Source organism: Gouania willdenowi, chromosome 15 (genome assembly GCF_900634775.1).
Source record: "Gouania willdenowi chromosome 15, fGouWil2.1, whole genome shotgun sequence".
Lineage (NCBI taxonomy): Eukaryota > Metazoa > Chordata > Actinopteri > Blenniiformes > Gobiesocidae > Gouania > Gouania willdenowi.
Window position 1 is genome coordinate 4,739,421 of NC_041058.1, and position 23,068 is coordinate 4,762,488.

Below are 23,068 nucleotides of genomic sequence, written 5' to 3' on the forward strand. Positions count from 1 at the left end.
TCTAACATTCCACACTACAAAATAAGTAATAAAAGTATGTATGATGCGTGCTGGCATCGCATTGGATCGGTATTGATATCGGCAGATACACAAGGATGCAATATCAATATCGTATCGCAAGTGAAAAAGTTGTATCGGGACATCCCGATACTAAACATTACGATATGCATTGCGATATATCACAAGTACAAAATGGTATGAAATAGGGGTGGGAACCTCTGGGTACCTCACGATACAATACGCGATACAAAGCTTGCAATAACTATTATCTCACGGTATAACGATACTGCGATTATCGATATGTTGGTCAGAAATGATTCTATGATAATCTATGACATAAGAAAAAAAAAGATTAAGTGAAAATATACAAATTTAATTTATGTCTCTGAAAGACAATAAATTGAAAAAGTGTCCCATGAACAGTGACACTATTTTAGTGCAACATTTCTGTAAATAAGCGTCAACATTATAATGTAAATTAATAAGTATCTCCAATAGTGTTTTCTGGAAACAAAAAATAGGGTCTTTCTTATCAGTGACACCATTATAGTGCAATATTCCAGTAAACAATATATTGGTTCCTTCAACAGTGACAAAATTTCTGTGAAGACCTACCTGCACATTTTAGTGAAATAGCAGAAAAGGTTTATAAAAAAAAAAATCAATACTTAGCGCAAGCATATCGATAATCGATCGTGTGAAAAAATATCCCGTTATATTGCCTTATCGAGATATCGTCACTCCTAATATGAAATACAATTGATTTCATTTTTTTTAAACTTGCGAGAACAAGTAAATGGTAACTATCTGTAATTCAATCACTGGCACCTAGTGACCTAGGTGATAGTTTATTTGCGATGCAGATGTTAGCGCAATTAAAGGTGTTTTCTTTATAAAAAACATTATTAAATAAATTGATTTGAACATTTTTTGGATCGATGCAATAATCGCACAGTGAAATATTGCAATGTATCATCAAATGGAATTTTTCTTACACCCTTAACTGTGACTGGTGGGTTTTGCTAGTTGAAAAGCATCCACTTGTTCAGTACGATCATGTTCTTAAAGGTTAACCTGGACCAGTAGCCCATTTGGAATAAAAGAAACGTATGACTAAATATGTCTATGTTAAAAGTTTTTTTTGTTTGTTGTTGAAATGGTAATGAGTATTGATGATTTGATTTTCTGCATGGCTGTTTGTATTAGCAACCCATTGTAGTTTATTCTTTTAATTTGGCAACACTTTTAGTTGTGTCTCATTTTGGTCCCACCCTCTTTTCTGCAGGTCTCCAAAGCCTGGGCTACAAAGTTTGGTCTGTTGTTGGAACGCAAAAACGAAGGGAATGATGCACACCTCGTCTCCCCAGGGTACGCAACGGCTGCTATCAACACTCGAAAAGCAATAATGGGCACAAATTCAGGACCAAGAGTAAAACCGGTGTTTGCATTTTCTGATGGATCACACTTTTGCTTTCCAGAGAGCTTCTGCCAACAGTCTTCAGCATGCTTCATCCTTTAGATGAGATTGCACCAGTAGTGTGTAAACCTACAGGTATGACACTTCCAAACAATCATTTTCCTGCTTTTTTTTGACTCTACAAGTCTGGGTTAGGGTCAATTATAATTGTGTAATTGATCATTAATTACAGTTATCTCATAATTGTAATTGTCGTTGTAATTAAAACAATATGTTGCCGTTGTAATCATCATTTAATTGTAATTGAGTTCAGATAATTTGATTTGCATGGAAAATCTATGAAATGAGTCATTTACAATTTAATTAAACGCAAATCAGGGGAACCATGTTACAGTTCTATGGCTTTCACCAGACAGGGGCAACTGGTGGCTCGGGGGCCACATGTGGCCCTCAGTCAAATTTTTTGTAACCCCAAAAGCAAATCCTCCAAAATTGAATATGAAGCCCACAATAATACACAAAATGACTCACAAATCAACAGCAAAATGCACAAAGTACAAAAATTCCAAAAATACACAAAATTATTCATAAACATAAAATGACCACACAGACAGACACAACAACCACTTAAACAAACCAAATGACTACAAAAACCCACAAACCCTAACCCACATTATAGAATAGCTCCAAAGAGACACAAACGGTTGTAAAAAGGACAGGAAAATACAGAAAACAACAACAAAAATACAGAATGTGACCCCAAAAAGGCACAAATCTACAAGAAAAAGGCAAAAGAAATCACAGAAAAATACACAAAATTACAACAAGAACACATAAAAATAACAAAAACACACAAAATGCCTAAAAACTGACAAAACATCAAAACCACAGACAAAGTCAAAACATTTTTTTTCCCTGTATTAATGCTGACATGAATGTTGATAACGTGATACAATCAGTTTTGTGGCCCCCGCTGTGATAGAGATGCCCATCCCTGGCTTACACATATGCAGTTAACAATTATTAAAATATGTTTCGTATCAAGTTTTCCCACTACCTGTCAGTTCTCTTCAGGAACATTTTACTATTTAAAAAAAATATATAAAAAAAAAATCAAGAGGTATACTGACATAAAACATCCACAGCAAAAATATGAATAACAATATTTTCCTGGATAAGGAAGCCTAACAAGAGATGAAAAACACCTTGAATGGTAACATCTTTAGTGTAGCTAACTCAAGAAAAAGTTTCGTTTTATGGGATTATTTATTTCAGGCTCGGTAATTGTGTTTAATTGAATATAAACTTTAGTAATTGGGAACGTAATCATAATTGACTTTTAGGGGAAAATTAATGATTGTAATTGAAATTGGAAAAAAAAGCTGGTCACTGTTACATGAGTTGTAATTGAACATAATTGTAATTCAAAAATGGAAACTTTTTTTGTGCCATCTTCTGTCATATTTGTCTAGGTATGTTTGAAGGTTCCTCCGTCCAGTATGTGTGCGACACCAGCATGAAGATTGTGTTCACCTGCTGTAAGCCTTCGATTGTCGTATCATACGACACCGTGCAGGGAATCCACTCTGTGTGGACTCTGCGCAACGTCACTAATGACGTAAGTGATTATACTTAACACACACACACATACACACACACTCATACTGAAATGTTCCCTAACTTGAAGTCCTTGACTTCTCCTATAGGAGCGATCAGCTGTCTTACGTTTTCCAGCAGAAGCAGCTGGTACACCATTGGGTGGGATGGCCTCAGGCTTCCTCACTTCACACCTGCGCAATATTTCCCGCCTCGACTCACCTGCTGGAAGTGGTCCGACTGGGATTTATCCTGGGATGGGAACGAGGTATCAGAAAGGGTTACCAACCTTGGGGTCGCGAGACACTTGCAGGGGGTCGACAGATGCCTTCAAGAAACTATAGGATAATTTTTTTTTACAATTTGAGCCCATTTTTGCTAATTTTTTACTATTTTTCTGCAACTACACCAAACTTGCCATATTTTAACCCATTTTCATCACTTTTTTTTGACATATTTTTGCTCTATTTAATGCAGTTTTGCTACATTACTCCCATTTTTGACACTTCTCCATCAAATTAAAATGCCTTTTCTGCACATTTTTATCAATACATTTTCAGCACTTATAAACCCTTTCCACCACTTTTCTACCTAATGTCACATATGCTATTGACCCATTATTGTCACTTTGAACCTCTGTTCACCATATTTCATGATTATTTTTACCAATTTAACCACATGCACAATTTGTCATGCACATTATTTGCCAGTTTAAACTAATTGTTCCAAAATTGACACTTTGAACTTTTTTTAACCACTTTTTCGTTTTTGGCCACTGTAATTTGCAACTTTTAACCAATTTCTGTGGTTTTTTAAAATCCCATTTCACCAGTTTTTCCATCATTTTTGGTTGGTCATTTTTAAACCATTTACATTTTTAAGATGACTATTTAGTATGGTGTAAAAGTTCCTGGATAACAGTGGATATTATTCAGATGAGTAAATAAATGTGGTTATCACAGATTTATAGAACACTGGACCATCATTTTGCTGACTTTATGGATGGACCCCAAAAGGTTCTCCCCTATATTCCCTGGCCTATAGTCTATTGACAGAATATTGTTTGATTTTTCTTATCTATCTCTATATATAATATATTAGAATAATGTGACATATTTCCTCTTACTATCTTTAAAGCCTTTATTTCACTACTGTTATTTACCTTTTGTCCTGTTATCTTAGCTACATCGTGGGCAGTGCGTCTCCTCTCCACTACAGTGCTTTACACAGTCACCACAACAGGATTATGACGTCCTCACCAGGATCACTCTCCAAAACACATTCCCAAAACATTTCCAACATGGCTGCACTCAGGTGATTTTCATTGTCACTTCATTTCTGTTAATAGGAGAGAAGATGCAGGAACTTGGGTTGCAAAATTGTGGAAATTTACGGTTAACTTCCACAGGAACTTTAGCTCTGGAATTTATTATTCAAAAAGTATTAAAAAATGTTAACGTTTCACGGGAATTATTCATCAGAACTAATTGGAAATTGGGAGTATCAGTACATAACTGATGCTAATATTTTAGACGATTGTATTTTCCCAACTATATTTAACATGCCAGTTAAAGGCCAACCTCCAAATTTGTAAATTCCCTGTTTTTCCTTGTTAAGTTTCCAACTCATTTTTGCATACTGTAGATGCTAATATTCATGTTGCGATGTGATGCAGTTATTTAAAACTTCTCCCAAAAGTTTATATTTTTGAATATTCCCAAAATTTCCAAGCTCAAGTTCCCATAAAAATGTACCTAAAATTTTCTGCCTCTTTGTAGAAACTGAAGAAAATATTTAACATTCTGCTAATTATATTTTATTGATTTTATTCACTGTTGTTTTTTTTTTTATTGCTTTTTAACTTTTTTCTCCCCCTTTTCTGTAGCACTGTGAGATTACTAAATGTAAAGTGCTTTACAAATTAAAGTTATTATTATTATTGAATCAGACATTGTTACATTATTTCTGATAATTTTATTTTGAATGTTCAGCCAGTTTTTATCCTCAAATCTTGAACATTTCTCATGCTTTTCAATTTTCAGTGAATACTATTTGATTTGGTGCATAGATTTTGCATCTCTTACACAATGTACTATTTTTCAGCATTTAAAGAAACAAAAATTCCAGTTTAATTCCAGAGAAAACACTGAACAGATGTCTAAGTACGCCATAATAACTCACCATCTCCTCCATTTCTCTCCCACAGTCGAGCACATTCTCCTGGCCTGGCGGCGCCATCGTATTCGAGTGCGGCTCGTTTCAACGCGTCCTTCCACAGCTCGTCCTCAAGGGGGCATCATGACGTGATACCCTCCCCTAACAACACTGTCACTGACTCCATTCTGGTGCCAGAGATGGAGCCAATTATACCCGACTTGTGCATGGAGCAGCTGTGGAGTGAGACGCTCACCGCCGGCTCTCGCAGGTTGAATCAACGTATTGATTACATAAAATAAAGAATAGCCGAGACTTGTGTCTAAAATGTGTTTTATAAGCAGACTATTTGTTAAGTATATACATTTTTTATTTGCCTTTTTCCCCTTTTTATTTCATTTTTTTCAAAAAATGAAATTACATTTGACTACTGTTAATTTTTACAATTTTTTCATGTGGTTTTTACGCCATTTTTAAATTTATTTATTTATTTTTTTTTGCATTTGCAGGGAGATGAGCAGCCAGGCATCCAAAGTGTTTTTGACATCAGACGTCTGTGAAAACCGATACCTTTGTTTTCTGGTCGAATCTCACCAACAGCTCAGGTTTAAACACACACGGATAACACAAATATGAATTGTTTTTGTGATTCTTTTGGCTTTTTTTTTTATGATAGGTTTTGCATTTCTCTGTCCTGTTCTTTTTTTTCCGACTCAGATTATTAAAGTTTGTTGAGAGCAACGACACTTCTCAGCTCATCTTTACGTCCGTCAAAACCATCGCTGCCAAAGACGCAGAACCTCTGCCGGTAAGTTACAGCGTTTGTGTCCACAGAGCGAAGGTAAAGGTAAGTGATCAATTATGATTTAATACCAGCACTGTTACTTAAATGGTATCTGTAGTTTAAATGTACAGTATATGACATAAAATGTGTTTAATGTATTACCCACAGCTTTTTTTCCCCTCGATTTTACATATTCAAATACATTCCTTGTGGAGCACCCATGTTCACGTGAAGTTAACACCTGATCTCTCTCATTTTCTTTTTTACTTTGGTTTTTGTTGTGCTTTTCTTCACATTTTTTTAATAAAAAGATATATATATATAATTCAAAGTTTTATTGTATTTTCAATATTGCATACAGAAAACACAAACAAAACGTAAAGAAAAAAATTAAATATAAATACAGTAAATATTAATAAATTATAAAAAATGCAGTACATTTTTTTTTTTAAATAATACAAAAATGACTAGATTAAAAAATAAATAATCTGGAAACATTTTCTTTAATATTCTGTTATTTATTACTACGGCCAACGCAAGGTTGTGTGCTTAGCGACATGTCTGAAGCTGTAATCGTGAGCTCTTTTTGCGCATTGGAGCAGCCACAGGCAGCTTCCACACCGGTGAAGAGGAGAGAGAGTGGACCAATCTGGGATGACATTGAAACGATTTAGAGGAGGAAAATCCACGAGCTAAAAACAACAGGTTTTTTCTCCTCTTGGCTGCTCTACAAGGACTTTTAAAGAAAGTTATTTAACTAAACCTTTTGTATTATTTACGAGTTTGAGATTAAAAATCACTACATGTCTTTTTAATGGTATTATTGGACAATTTAGACTGTGTCAGACATAGTTATTAGAAATAATTACCTGATACTTAAAGTCCGAGTAATGCAGAAATAAATAAGTGTTCTGAGTTTGTCACACCACAGAAACGTGTCATTGACCACTGAGCCAAATTTGAAAAATGAAAAAAATAGCTACGTATGTAAAATTTGGTCTCAAAATCATGGAAAAACAAGCACTTCTCTCTGCTCTGAATAGATGGGGGCGTGTCATTTAGAGGCACTGGAACCACGCCCACGCGTGGGAAGGGCACCGCCTTTGTGTACTGTGTCTATGGGAGAGAGCAGTGTGAAAGTGACTCCAGCGTCGATAGTGCTTCCAAAAGTGCTTGGATCGGGCCAAACGAGGTGTAAGCGGAAAGGTCTGCTCCGCCCGAATATGTGCATCCCTCCCTGGTAGAGTCAGAACTGCGCCCGCTAGAGGCGAAAAACAAAATCGCGGTGTATAAACGTGCTGATTTGATGGAAAATGTGGCACCAGCGGATGCGTTTTATGACCCATTTCATGTGTTTAGAAGAAAATGTCAGAATTTACTTTTCAGGGTCTTTAAAGAAAAAAAAAAATATTGGCTTGTTTTTCAAGAATAATAAATGATAATAATAATAAATGCTGACTCAGCAGTTGTCTTATCATGTGTTCCTCAGACTATTGATGCCATGCTAGTTCTGGAGGCATGCGGAAATCTGGTTCTTTACACGGGCGTCACAAGGGTAAGTACAGACTCATAGCTACTCTAGCTTCACGTTATATTAAAGGTCGATTCTATATATTCACATATTTTTGATTAAAAACACAATAATGGTGGTCTTCTCCTCAGGTTAGTAAGGTATTTGTTCCCGGCCTCCTGTCTCCTCCATTTGGACTGACCAACCACCTCCCTCACCTCAGTCTGGCAGTAGAGAACGTCAGCACGCCGACTAAAGCTGGCAGCATTCTGCTCCATAGACTGGATGAGGTATCTGCATGTTTCTGGTTTCTTTTTATGAATCCTGATACATACATTTAGCTTTTTCTTCCTTGGGTCAACTGGGACTTTCTTTTTCAACCTTTATTTATTTGTATAATATCCACTGTTATCCAGGAAGTGTATTATTATTTGTGCCATAGTATATAGTCATCTTAAAGATCCTTGTTTTAAGCAGAAATAAAATGGGTTAAAAGTGACCAAAAATGGTGGAAAAGGTGGTGAAATGGGGTTTTAAAAACCACAGAAATTAGTTAAATGTTGCAAACGTGGCAGACAAAAGAAGTGGTGAAAGGGTTCAAAGCGTCAAAATTGGCTTAAAAGTGGCAGAAATGGGGGAGGGGGTTTGGGTAATGTAATTTAAGAAGTAGAAACAATTGGTATAAATGCATGAAATATGGTGAAAAGAGGCTAAAAGTGACAATAAAGGGTCAACATATGTGACATTAGGTGGAAAAGTGGTGTAAAGGGTTTATAAGAGCTGGAAATGTCTTGAAATTTGATGGAGAAGTGTCAGAAATGTGAGTAATGTAGTAAAAATGCATTAAAAAGAACAAAAATCTGGCAAGAAAATGTGATGAAAATAGGTTAAAATATGGCAAGTCTGGTGCCGTTCTTCCATTTTTCAACTTAGATTTTTTGTTTTTCTTCTTCTCATCAGGATGTCATGCCTTCACCTGTGACAGGTGTGAAGGGTCACCACATCAAACACAACGAAAGCACATTTTTGGAGGATTATGCCTTCCAACCAGCCGCACCCTCCATCCAGAGCATACGAGACCCCGTCAGTAACCGGGTTACTCTGGTAGGTTGGTCAGATGTTTCAAAAGAGAACTCAGGATTGTTGTCAGATTAACTTATCTCATCTTATCCTTCTAGCTCTCTGGTAGCTGCCATATGTTTTTCAAGGCTGGGTTAAAATTCAGAAAATATTTTTTTAAAGAAGCACAAATACAAAACAGATGGTAATACATAATTTGATGGCTGTAGTTCCTGGTTAAACTCAAACTGCTTAGGTTATACTTAACTTAAAAGTAACCTAGCCAAACTAAAACAGTACTCACTGTCACCTAAAGAGCAGACAGACAGACAGACAGACAGGATGATAACAGACATCCTGGTGACTCTTGGGTCACAGTGAGCACACACTGATGCCAACTTGTGTCACTCGTACACTTACATAACCTGCTAACAGTCAAAATGTACAGATGTGCTAAGTCGCATGTATTTTAAAGCAGATGAATAAAGGGTGCTTTCACACATGCGTCTTTGCTCCGCACCATGCTTCGCTTACTCGGATGCTCTGGTCAACACTTTACATTGAAGTGCAACTGTAACGGAGCAACTCCATCAGTGCCTGCCGTCACGGTAACAGGCACGAGCACACACTCACAACCCAGTGCTCTAGCAACAACACACACAAATATCCATCCGTCCATCCATTTTCAGAGTCGCTTTGTCAGTACACAAACAAACGCGTCACATTTCCTCACTCCCTTCCGTATTTCTCCCACATCATTCATTTATTAATCTCTTCACATGATCAGCGATGGCTGCACATTTGACTGCTCTGTTTTATCTGCGTATATATTCTCATATCTTCACATATCACACATCCTTACCGTTAAGTTACCGGTGACATGAGGGCGCTGAGCACTGACAGGTGGAGACGGAGCGGAGTCATCTCTGTGTTTATGGAGAGCATTAGCGCAGGTTGTGGCATCGTGATGTGATGGCAAAATTGGTTAATTATGTTTACTCATATATTTGCTCATAGACCTTATTCAACTTAATGCTTTAAGTTGTATCTTTTCATTTCTGCTGTCTCATGCTCTTGGAGGTCAGTTGCTCACAATCCCAAAACATACAGTAGCTCTATCTGAAGGCCAGGCGCGCACACATACACACACACACACACATTCCTACGCTCATCTGCGCACCTGGCTATCGCGTCAGATAACGATGGCGCCATCTCAAAGGCCTGTTCTTTCTTATCTGTCGGCGGGTAGGAGGGTTAAACTGTGTAGAAATGTGTGTGTGAAGAACTTTTTAGTCAGTCTTGCTTTTTTCCTCTGGCCGGAGCGTTTTGACCATCCTGGGTTGTTTCTGGCCGCCTTTCCTCCCAACAGGATGGGACACTTGTTCTTTTGTACTCTTTTTCATTTAGTTTATAATAAATCCTTTTTTTTTTTTTTATAAAATCACCATGCTTCCACTGGACTCCATCATTCAACCAGAGCATTAAATCACGTCTCCAAATGAGGTCAACCGCAAATTTGCCATGACAGTGTGATTATGGGTTATTTTGAATTATTATTAATGACTTTTCTGCAGGGATTGTCTTAGGATTTCCTTTGGAAAACATAGGAAGAGAGACCAAATATAGGACGTGACGGCGCGACTGTCAGTAGTGACAGGGCAGCAGCACATCGTCACGGCAACAAACACGCACACACATCACAAAAATTTCCTCAGTCATTGTGTACATGTGTCATTTTTAATCATTACTGATCATGTTTCAGGGGGTTTGTTTGAGAATTTCTGAAAAGTTCATTTTTCTGAGTCTGTAGAGGCTGAAGTATTCTTTCCAATCAGCGACCAAAAGTTTCACCTGCGTGACGTTGTTCAGAAAGATTTGTGCGCTTGGCAAATAGAATGTTTGAAAGCTGACCGGACCAAATTAAAATGCATCAATGTTGCAGATTCACCGCCTGAATCGCACCAATTCTACCGGACTATATGTGTGAAAGCACCCTGAGTTCCTTCACACACACACACGTACTCATCAGTGTGGCTATTTAGCACCGTACATGTTTTTGAACCATCAAATGAAGCAAAGCCACACATTAGAACACGTAAACTTGCCACTAAAAGAGCTTCCTGGTCTTTGGGTTCAAACTATAAGATCTTGTTGCTGTGAGTCAAACGTGTGAATCACTACATCCTCGTGCAGCCGCCTAGAGATACTCCTCAGGTTTTCTAGGTCATGCTAATTGCTGTGTTGCTGTACTGTTGGGAAAAAAAGCTGCTGAAACTGTGTACAGGTGTTACTGTTACAATTTAAAAAAAAAAAAAAAAAAGGACTTTTACCCTGAAAAATGTATGACTCTATGAGCTCTACTTGTAATTATAAATGAAGTGATTCTATAATTTGATCGTCTCTCATCAGGAGTTGAGCAGTGGAACAATGCTGAGAATCTCTGTCCCTGAGATTGCTACTTCAGAGCTCGGTAAGAACACACATACACACAAATGTTCGTTTTGTTGAATAAAACAGGGTTTTTCAACCACTGTGCAAGTGTGCCGCGAGAGATCGTCAGGTGTGCCATGAGAAATTTCACCTACTTGGTCTAAAAAACATTATTGAAAACTAATTAATTACTATCTTCAAATATGCCATTTTGCTGCTGTGTTTACCTCTGTGTGAAACACGGCAATAAGAAAATAAAATAATGAAAAAGAACGGTACACAATTGTCAATCATTTCTCATCGTTCAAATTAATAAACTAGATAAACATCACATCCCTCCATAACAGCATTTGGATCAAATCTGAAATACAGAACAAAATTTAATCAGATTAAATTTTATTTGTATAGCGCCAATTACAACAATTGTCATCTCGTAGCACTTAAAATATAAAATTCTTAAGAAAAAACCCAACATTTTCACATAATAATTATATAAAATTATATAATATAAAACAATACATTATAAAAATGTAATAAGTACACAAACTTATCGTTTATATTTGAGTCGACTATATCTGTGACAGACTTAGTCGTTACCGAGACTATAACTGAATTAGTCCTGATGACTAAATTTTGACTAAATTTCAGTTGCATTTTAGTGAAAAGACTACAACCAAATCAAAATTTGCTGTCAACACTAATGCACACACACACACACACACACACTTGCATGCACGCACACACGATGCAAAAACAAACCATTATGATGTGTCGGAGCCAAGATTTATGCCCATCAAACACACACACACACACACACACTTTTCTCACTCCACAATTGACAAACAAGCATTTACACATGGCACTAAACCTTATTACTTTATTTTTTCCTCCTATAGCTTACATACAGTAGTTATCCTAAATACATATTGTTCTTCTTTGTGGTAATATATGTATTTATGTGTTTATCATCAATGCAGTGTGGCTTCCAATACTAAACCATGACCAGATAAACATTTTATAATTATGAAACAAAAATAATAGACGACAAACTACAAATGTTTATAAAAGACAATCATATAATCATGAATGTTTTGAATACATTATCACAATATAGTTTTTTATGAACCAGTAAACCTGAAACCAACTCTTTGCAGAAGAATTTCTTGACACAAACAGTATAATTGCTGTTTTGTTCTATTACGTAAAGAATCAACCTGATGAATAGTGTGACAGCTTTAGAGACAGGATGTAGGCTGGAAATATGTCTTATAGCTGCGGTTTTATATTAAAACAGAGTAATCTTACAGATCCATTTATATAAGATGATGCATCACAATTTGTAGAGTTTATTTTTCAGCCAATTAGAAGTCCCGGTCAGCTGGTTTATCTGTTGCTGTTTTCCCCCACTAATGGCCAACTCGGATTACTCAGTTCACAACGTCTGCTCTCACCCTTTATGTGAAGATTGTATCCTCCGATCTTTATTTTTAATATTTTTTTAGCTTTGTGACGTTGTATTTTGACTGTTTTCATAAAAACTGTGTTTTCGAAAGCAGAACTGAAAGAAACAGTGGGAAGTAAATTGGAAACGGTCAGCATAAAAACAAAAAAACATTATTTCTTAGCACATCATTATGATACAAACAGAGAAAATGTACTTAAACACAATGAATTAAACGGTTTTCATTTGTGACGACATTGTAATTATTTTGAACTTTGATTCAAGATGATGCTCTTGAGTTATGTTTCTTGAATATTTGATCAATCGCTTGTTATTTGGTAGAAGAATACTGTATATCAGTACCCTGAAGCCACAATTGATGTTGACTTTTATCTGATTTTTTATCTGTTACTTTCTCTATTATCATCCATCCACTTTTTTTTTTTTTATAACTTCTCTACCCATTTATCTGGTTGTAGATTTTAAATTGAGACTCAAACATATAATCTCATATAAGATCTGTTCCATTTCTCCCTTCATAACTAAGATTTGGCAATTAAATGTTGACATTTTTACATTATTACATTTTGTACAATTACAAAATAACACATTCTCACATAAAACATGAATAAACAGTGCAGGAAAAGGCAGAAAGCTTGAAAAGGTTATTTGAAGCCTTTACCTAATTACCGGAAGTAATTAATTTTATTTAATGCATTCATTTTTTTATTTATTTATTAGGATAGTATAGAAATACATAATACGTTTTAAAAACATAGATATTTGTACCTGACTCAAGCTTAAATGCTAATTTCCATCTGTAGTCCTTGGGGGGAGGGGTCAAAATGCAATATACGCAGTGCAAGTTTAAAAAAGAAATAAATTTACGATCATTTAACGAACAATCTTACAGCCAAAATCATTTGTGCATGAATCTCATTCATACAACTCACAAATGATAAAGAACAGACAAAAACAATACAATTTAAAAAAATAAATTATATATATATATATATATATATATGTATATATGTGTTCCAGTTATTATTCATATGTTTTTGCATGCTTTAATTGACTTATTTGTATATTTTATTACCTGATCTGTTACCTTTCATTAAACAATCAGGCGTGCCTTGTGCATTTCTCTTAGTACCTCTAATATTCCCTATTACTTAGTCATCAATTCTACAGACTTGGCTTTTGTCCACTAATGAAATGGCATTTCTCAACCACTTCCTTGACCTTTCTCAGTCTGGTTCTGCAATTAAGAAGCCTTAATGACTCTGATTAGGCTGTAGGTGTGATTGATATTCATTTATTTTCTATTTTTGTCTCTTTTTTTGTGTGTAATATTCAATCATACAGTCTTTAGAAAGTTAAACCCTTCATTTAACTGAGGCTTGATTTATGAAATTTTACTTATTATGAAGTCGCCACTTGATGCACAATTACCCTAATCAACTTTAACACCACAACGACGACCACCTTTAAAATAGCTTAGGTGAAACGTGGGCACAAGTAACTCATGTCTTGCTTTGACTCTCATTCAGTCGCCACGACATACTATACATGCACTATATGTATCCAACTCTAACTTGCAAACTCGTTTGAATACTTTGGAAAGAATGAATCTGTCCTTTAAAGCGACTGTTGGTGGTAGAAGTGGCTGATCTGTATTTGCAAAGCAAATGAACAACATGTGTCGGATCTTTATTAATAAAGTTTAACTGCTGACAATGGAAATTTTTGTTTTTTGACTCACAGTGCACACATTCCAGTCAGTTATAATACAAATGTACAAATATGCAAATATAATACAGATAAATACAAATATAGTACAGTGAGCCAACTGCACTGTAAAATCAATAAAACCCTTAAGATATTTCTACTGCATTTACTAGAGTTGTAAAGAGTACTGATATATCCTACTCAAGTACAAGTACTGTTACTAGACTGAAATTGTACTCAAGTACAAGTACATGTAAGTCATACATAAAATACTCAAGTACAACTGGTAGCTAAATTAAATAGTACTCTAAGTAAAAGTTACTAGTTACTTTCAACCCCCCCAAACGTATATTTTTGGTAATAAATCTTGCCACGGTTCCTTTGCATACAGTAAACATCTCATGTATAAACTTAAAAAGGAACTTCATTTATTTTACACAAAGGCATCTGTATGAAATAAAAGTTTTGTCTTTTTTAAATAAAATATCGGCAATAAATGTAATTAAAAATGAAAAGAAATTCTCAGGCTCCAAGTATAGCTAACTTTATGAACTCTAAAACAGTGCCATGCCAAATGTGCCATGTGGGTAACAACATAATAGGTAGAAACCACAACCTGAACCTAAGAAAGTGGCTGATCAGAAATGGCACGACTAAGAACACATTGGTTATGTTCAAGGTGTCTTCATAAACTGCTGAACGGAAGTAAAAAAAATAAAAATAAAGAATCACAAAAAAGTAACAATTTACTCTGTAACAGTTGGGTGTAGAAATGCATTAAATTACTTTACTTCTTTTCAAACAAACTGTAGACTAAGTACAAGTAAAATTACGCATTTAGAAATATATATTAAAAAAAGTACAAGTACCCTTAAAAACAACTCAACTACAGTAATGTAAGTACTTGTAATCTGCCATTAAGGCTGTTTTTCACATGTTGACATTAATTGTTCCGATATAAATGATTTAAATCTTGTCGTAGGATGTTTTGCAAAAACCCAATAAAAGAAAAAAACCTCAAAAAATATGGTATTTATCACCATTTCTGTTTTCCTTTTGCGATCTGTTTTAGTGAGAAAGTGCCTTCAAGCCATTCGTTTCATCTTGCCCAAAGATGCTGCCATGAAGGTGTGTGGAATTACCTTCTACTTTAAAACACTTGAGTTATCATCGTACAGCATCTAAAGGAACGTTTCCGACTTTTTCCATAATACTACAGGTTCTGGTGAAGTGGTACAATATTTACAATGCCCCCGGTGGTCCAAGTGCACACGCAGAGTGGAACCTGTTTGTCACCTGTTTAATGACGCTGATGGGCTATAACACTGAACGTCTGACCTGGACAAGAAATGTGAGTTTATTATTTAATTTTTAAATGCGCTGGATTTGTTTGTTCTTAATTTAAGTGTTGACCTTGTGCCCTGTTTCCAGCTACATTTTGAGGGACCCCTCTCTCCAGTAATTGCAGCCAAGAAGGCCCGTCCCTCTGATGGCGGCTCTGATGAGGTGTGTAACTAAAAACATGCTCCTTTTCTCAACTTTATGGCACACTTAACTTGCAGCTGTCAAATTGTCCTCATAAGAGTTCTTATTATTATTTTTCTTCCACAACTCCTTTGTCGTAGAACTCCTCCTAGGTTATTAATGTAGCACGAATGACATGTATGTCATCGCATAGGGGCAATGTCATGGATGTGCAGTAGACCTTTTTTAGAGCCAAAATGTTAGTTAATTGAACCGAAGCTGTACGACCTACCAGTAGGAGTATCAGTAGGGGTCAAAGTTCATGACGTCACAAAAAATACTTTTTTCCCGATAACTTGGCCACAAATTGAGATACAGTGCTCATACTGGTACCATTGAACAACATTTCCTTTCAATGTGTGACTTTGCTCTTTGGTCAAGGTCATATTTAAGGTCAAAGTCAGTCTTCTGTTTTTTCTACATTATTACTTTCAATTTAATTAGTAAAAAGAACAACATAAAGGGACATTACTCAGCAACAAAATACACATAATAAGATGTCTTTCACATGAACAATTATATTTGGCAATTTTTTCAAATTGCCCAATATGTATTTGCCTTGCGAATACATGTCTTTGGATGGTTTAGTCTTGTTGTTATTCAATTTGCTGAGTTGTACAGTTGTGAGACTTTTGTGGAATTTAATGAAGAAAATGACTAAAAGAAAAACATCTGGTTGGACTGTTCAAATCAACGACATTTCTAAACCTTAATCAGCCAAACAATGAACACACAGAGATGGATGTCATCAGGGAAACCCCCCCACCGCCCTGGCTTTCTGACTAAGCCTTCACACTTCACTGAATAACAAAGCAGTCATTTATATTTGTCCTCTTCCCACAGGTAGAAATAGTCCCTTTACCATTTTCTGTAAACTTCATTGTAATCCAGAAATCTCCCAAACAACCAGTTTGTGCAGTTTATGACTTTACTGTGTGTGAGAATGTGTCTTCTTTTATTCACAGCCTGGCTTAGAATTGTCTGCTTTCACTAATGTTTATTTTCAGCTCATTTGTTTCAGTCTAGCAAAAATCTTCAAACATAAATATTAAATTTAAAAAATATATAACAAGATGATTTACCTTTCTCAAATATTACACACTACAGAAATGCAAGCATTCAACAAAGTACATTTGAGTTGCCTTTTTCAAATAATGCATTTAACGAAGAACACTTTATAGTCTAACGCATTTCTACTGTTTTACATAACTTTCTAAGATATATTGTGACATTTTCTTTTTGAAAAGAAGTCGTGTGTCAGTCATTTAAATTTTTTTATCACCATTTTTCCATCATTTAATACTTAGAACAGACAGACATCTTTGTCTTAGTTCCACTATTGCCTTAGGTACAATAAACATAAATTGATTGATTAGGTTGTATTTGCTGCTCTGTAGGGAGAAGTATTTTTGAACGCCTTCTGGAAGGGCATTTTATTTTAGCTTTGAACATTAATTGTGTTATTTTATAATAAATATAAATAATGAATAAATAAATCATATCTTTAAATGTCACAAGTTTCAATTTAACGAATAATGGATATGTATGGTCATAATATCCTGCTTTGTTTATCAATCGTATTTAATATGAAAAAAAAAAAACTTTATTAACTGAAGCACAATGTGTGCAAGAAAATCAAAATGTGTATACTTGGTTCAAGATGACGCGATTTTACCTTTTGTTTGTTTTTGTTTATCTTCTCTGTAGGACTGGGAAAGCCTGTTGGGGTCTCATTACCATCGTCACATAAACTCCCAGTCCACCTGTGGTCCAGTGAACAACAGCAAAACCTGTAACCCTCTCATCAATGAGCCCCAGGACACGACCTCTGTGTGTAACTCACTCTTCTTCCCAATCTCCATCTGTTGCATTAATGCATTTGCAGCACTATGCATAAGTCCGGTTCAATCAGAGGTTCCTAACATTTTTCGGGTCGTGACCCCATTTTTATATCACAAATTTCTGGTGACCCCAGAGTCATTTTTAGGCCGGGCTACCAGACTCAAAACGCTACTCACTTTGTTCTTCTTGTTTAAACTAGTTAAAATCACTACTCCTCTGTTATTCATGAACGGATTGGGCTGAAATTTGGTCGGTATAATCTATGGATGTGTACGCATCGACGCTCGGAGCAATTTCCATTAAAGTCGATTTCTCAATTATTTGCAAGTCAAATATTACGACGGTTGGTGGTACCGAATCATCGGTACATAACAATATATATAAAATATAGTCATTTTTCAAATGACTGCACTTCTGTTAGTTCTCATTAGATCAGAATGCAGTTTTGTATGAAAACTCAATGAATGAGCCCTTTTTTTTTAAATGGGGCCTGCCGGCCCACCCTCCATTTCTGGAAATTTCCATATGTATGGGAACGTAGTCGTCTGATATATTGTTTCAAAAGTAATTCAATGTAGATTATGATTATGCCTCGCACAATTCGATTAGGGGCCCGAGGGACCCACCCCCTTTTTTTGGTAATTTCCATTAAAGTTGTTTTCTTATTTATTTGTGAGTCAAATATTGCGATAGTTGGTGATACCGAATCATTGACACATACCAATATATGAATGGGGCCCATTACTCCGTATGTGCCACGGGGCACCAGGGGGCCTCATTTTTCAAATGACTACTCCTCCGTTAATGCTCGTTGAATCGGGCTGTAATTTGAAATAGATATTCTCTGAGCGGATGTCAAGAGCCTCTCGGAGACCTTCTTTTACTCGGTGGAACCGTTCTGCAGGCCTGGCCGTAGTTCATCCAAACTTGTTTTCTCTAGACTTAGTTTTTGATCATGTTTGTTATCGTGTGTTGAAAAATGCAGAGTTGTAAGGATTAGTGCATAAAGTGACTAACTCAGATATTTTTATACTGCATTTTATTTGACCTACTTACAATTGAGAAAGTGAAATTATAGAATACTTTTGTTTGAGAGTGTTTGTGGTAAAGAATAATAATAATAATTTTATGTTTTTTGGTATTTTTTTCCTTTCCTTTTTTTCCCTCTTTTTTATAAAAAAAAAAAAATGAAAAAAAAGAGAAAAGTAATAATAATTTATTTTAATCAATCATTTTTTTTCAAATCAATTATAGACATTTCAGGCGACCCCATTTTAATTCCAGGTGACCTCAAGGTTGAAAAACACTGGGTTTTAATCATAAAAGAATATATACTTTGAGTTGGAAAGTTTGATCAATAAAAAACCAAAATCATTGTCATCATTTTCCTTATCATCATTACAGCCTTTCCGTATCCTGGTACATTATATGATATTTGTGACTATTATTTGGCTACAATTTCACGTGAAATTGTGTTAAAAATTTGTTTTAAGTATAGGTTTAGTTTACACTTTGTGAGACTGATAAATGACGTTATTATGATAGCATCTTACTTGGCCTTGTCTTATTGATTGTATTTATATTAGTTGAAGGAGAGATGGGCACATAATGTGTTTTTACTGTAAACTATATACACTTTACTTTGTTCTCATCACATCTTTTTGTTGTTTTTGTTTGTTCACGTCACAGGACTCCTCTCCCTCCAGCTCCCCCCTGCTGGTGGACAGTTCTGCACTTCTTTTTCCTCACATCGCTGCCCTTTTCTACGTCCTGCATTTGCTCTATCAGGAGCTTCAGCTGGATGAGCTGCAGAGAGCCAAAGCCTCATCACTGGTCTGCCTACTTCAGCAACTGGCCAGGTAACCAACAACGCCACAACTGGTGGATGTTTGAGGATTGTCCCTTAAATAAATAAGGGTTTAAAAGATGATACTGTTTATTACAACAATGTCTTCTAATTCTTCACCAGCTGCTTTTAGCTGTCACACCAAGGGAAAGAAAACGAGATTAGATTGTGTGTGATTAATGCTGTTTATAGATGTATGTATGCTGGAGAAATACTCTTCAACTGCCCGTTGAGTGACCAACCTGATTTTTGAAGGACAAAAGAGGAGTGCTCTTCAGAGCAAATGGCCTTTAGTGTGTGTGGGTTGTTTTGTATGCAGGGAGGGTACACACTTTATGTTTTTATTACCTGATAAGTTAATAATGGAGATTCTGATTGTTTTTCCCCCTACAAAATATGTTTTTGGAATGTTTTTTCTCTCGATTTCGGATTTTTCATATTGTGCAAATTTTATATCATGCATTTTTTTTTTAGAGGTTATTTAAAGTAGAAGGCGTTGGCATTGGAAAACCTAATATTTTCACATTAAAATCCTATTTCTCTTTTTGAATCGAATAAATTTGATTCTCTGAAGCCCAAAGATGATTATTTTATCAGCTACCATAGTTTTTTTCTCAGCATATGTGCTGTATTATTATTATTATTATTATTATTATTATTATTATTATTATTATTATTATTATTTATTTAATTTTTTTAAACGCAAGCTAAAAACATTTATTCAGTCTGGCTTTTATGATTTTTTAATCATTTTTAGGATTCTTAATTTTTAATGTTTTTATGCTAATTTTAATGTTTTTTGTTTTGAAAATTGTTGCCTTCTCTGCTATGTTTTATCTCTGACTCTTTCTTATTTTGTCATCTTTTAATTTTAATTTTTTTTTATTAAATTACTTCTATGTGCATAAGTCTATTGTCTCTATATTTTTTTTTACTTTTGTCAATCACTTTAGCAAATTTCTGCACTTTGATCTACAATTGAATTTGTAAGAATGGTGCTCTATAAATAAAGTTTGATTCATTGATTATTTTAAACTTTTATTTATCCAGAAGAGTTTCATTGAGACTAGGAATCTATTTTTCTAGAAGGTGTTCATGTTCACACTGTTGAAGGTTGTCCTTCTCCATTCTTCTTCTCCTGCTTTCATCAACATCTACGCTCACATGCTGTTGGCAGGTTGTCATCTCCACCAAAACAAGGAAAGAAAGAAAGGACAAATAGTTAGACACTAAGGACACACACACACACACACACACACACACACACACACACACACACACACACACACACACACACACACACACACACACACACACACACACACACACACACACACACAGGCCCAAAGGCTCCGTGTACAAATTAAAAACTATTGATTACCCGATGCATGTTTAATCTCTGACCAAAACAAGTTAAATGTCACCAAAAGTTGGCCGAGAACAAAGTAAAGCTTTTAGATTTGAGGCTCTTTGTGTGAACCAGGGTTTTTCAACCTCATGGTCGGGACCCCATGTGGGGTCGCCTGAATTGTCGTCTTCTTTTTCAAATTAAAACAACCTTAATCTATACTTTCACTTTGTAAAATATAAATCTAGATATTATTATTTTTATTAATAATAATAATAATAATAATAATAATAATAATAATATGCAGTTAAAAAATGTCTGAGCTGGCACAACTTGCCACTAATCCTGGCTTCTCTGTATGTGGTCTATGACAAATAAGCATTTCACTGCATGATATTTCATAAAATAGGCATCATCAGGCAAGGTTTGCATGAATATTATGATGGAAATAAAGGTAGAAATACTTACTAAGTCATTTAGTAAGTAACATTTAAAAAAATAAAATAAAAATCTTAAGTGAGGGCATATATACTAAGCTACTCCATATTTGGTATGTTTTTATGCATTTAAACCTTTTTTTTTTAGCTAAAAGAAATGCAGTTGAACATAATATTTAGGTGTCACAACATTGTTAAAATGAGGAGAAGAAAGTTCCCAGTTTGAATGCAGTGGTAATTTTAGAACGTGTGACATGTTTGTATCTTTCTGTTTTTGCAGAGACCTTCATTTGGAAAAGTATGTGGACTTGTACTGGAGAGACTACCCATTGTTGATAGATGTCACTGAAAACTGCTTCATAGAACAGGGTGAGAAACAATCATCTGCAAAAATTTGCTAATTTTTTCCCAGCGCTTTTAAAAAATATTTCAAACTTTTTCTTCTTTTTAATGTTTTCTTAATTATTTAGGACACTTGTGTCAAAGTCAAGGCCCGCGGGCCAAATCCGGCTATTTAGAGCATCCAATGTGGCAAGCATGAGAAAGTAAAAATGAAAGAGGAAACATGAATCGTTGTGTAAATTAACAAATAATTCAGTCCCTCCAAATACACAAATTCAATGAAACTCCACAATATTTGCAGAGCTCACAGCTTTCCCATGATTATGTAATTAGATGGCAGTCATTTTTAGTGTCAAATTGTTGAAAGAACTTTCAATTTTTTCAAAATTGTGACATTTTTCTTAAATTATTACACAAAATTTCCCCAAATTGATTAAAAAATGGTCATAAAAAGAATGTAATTTAAGTGAAGATCCTGCAGGAACTGATATCTGTCATTTTTTGTTTGGATTAGAGCCTCACATTCTGTATTTCAGTTACTGTATACAAGGAAGTGCAAACTAAGGTATAAAAATGTTCAAATCGCTCTTCTCTGTGGCCCACTTAAGATCAAACTGGTCCGTGTTTGGCCCCTGAACTAGAATGAGTTTGACATTAAAAAAAGTTTGGATGAACCATGGTCGGGCCCACGGGACGTCTCCACGGCGAATAGCACGTACCACGTTCCCGAGAATTCAGTCAAATGATTAATGGAGGAGTAGTCATTTGAAAAATGGTGCTCCTGATGGCCGATGAAGGCATTGGAAATTTAAGACCTGTAGCTGCGCTACTGACAACAGCCAAGTGGGCCCCATTCATATATTGGTATGTGTCAATGATTCGGTAACACCAACTGTCGCAATATTTGACTCACAAATAAATGAGAACACAACTTTAAAGGGGCCATATGTAGAATTTGCAACCAATTTCTGCCACCACTAGGTGGCATATTACTTGTGACAAGTTTTTTTTTTCTAAAGAGGATAAAACCTATTTTTTGTTATTGTGAGTTTGCGTGTATTATTATTATTATTATTAAAAATATAAAGAAACAATACTGTTTGTGTGGTTTTTATTTTATTGATGTAAATATAAACTGCAAAAACAGTCGAAAAGGAAGTGACGTCAATTTATTTAGCGCGTTTGTTTGAAATGATCTACCTACGGGCGTATATTTCACCCAACAGACTAGTGCGAGCCAAAAATATGGAGTTGTACACAGTGGTGATGCTAGTGAACATTACATCAAAGTGTATAAAGACACTGCGCACAGAAAAAGGCTTTAACGACCGAGATGGCCTAGTTCAGGGACGGCTCTGCTGTAAATATGCTTATACTCACCCAACCGGTGGAAAAAAGGTACTACAGGTTGGCTGGGCCGGCAATATTTATTAATGTATATATAACTATGTCATCTAAAAAAAAATCACATGGCGTGACAGCTAAGGACACTCGAATTTCGATTTTAGATATTTCAGACATATTTAAAAGGTGAAAATTCACAATAATTCTACACATAGCTCATTTAATGGAAATGATTACCAAATTTCATCTAGATCCATTCATGAATA

The 23,068-nt window shown here is 35.3% G+C and overlaps 1 protein-coding gene across 1 annotated transcript in view; it reads left to right on the forward strand.

Moving 5' to 3' along the window:
• The window catches only part of anapc1 (anaphase promoting complex subunit 1), a 55,270-nt gene that overhangs the window by 4,492 nt on the left and 27,710 nt on the right, over positions 1 to 23,068 (forward strand). The window contains exons 6-23 of the mRNA XM_028467861.1: positions 1,286 to 1,368; positions 1,479 to 1,552; positions 2,890 to 3,035; positions 3,124 to 3,281; positions 4,196 to 4,327; positions 5,220 to 5,438; positions 5,677 to 5,772; positions 5,885 to 5,975; positions 7,441 to 7,506; positions 7,614 to 7,751; positions 8,422 to 8,565; positions 10,930 to 10,990; positions 15,192 to 15,247; positions 15,339 to 15,470; positions 15,551 to 15,625; positions 17,351 to 17,473; positions 19,175 to 19,344; positions 21,397 to 21,485. Of these exons, the coding sequence (XP_028323662.1) occupies positions 1,286 to 1,368; positions 1,479 to 1,552; positions 2,890 to 3,035; positions 3,124 to 3,281; positions 4,196 to 4,327; positions 5,220 to 5,438; positions 5,677 to 5,772; positions 5,885 to 5,975; positions 7,441 to 7,506; positions 7,614 to 7,751; positions 8,422 to 8,565; positions 10,930 to 10,990; positions 15,192 to 15,247; positions 15,339 to 15,470; positions 15,551 to 15,625; positions 17,351 to 17,473; positions 19,175 to 19,344; positions 21,397 to 21,485 (2,053 nt within the window). The remainder of the gene's footprint in view (positions 1 to 1,285; positions 1,369 to 1,478; positions 1,553 to 2,889; positions 3,036 to 3,123; positions 3,282 to 4,195; positions 4,328 to 5,219; positions 5,439 to 5,676; positions 5,773 to 5,884; positions 5,976 to 7,440; positions 7,507 to 7,613; positions 7,752 to 8,421; positions 8,566 to 10,929; positions 10,991 to 15,191; positions 15,248 to 15,338; positions 15,471 to 15,550; positions 15,626 to 17,350; positions 17,474 to 19,174; positions 19,345 to 21,396; positions 21,486 to 23,068) is intronic.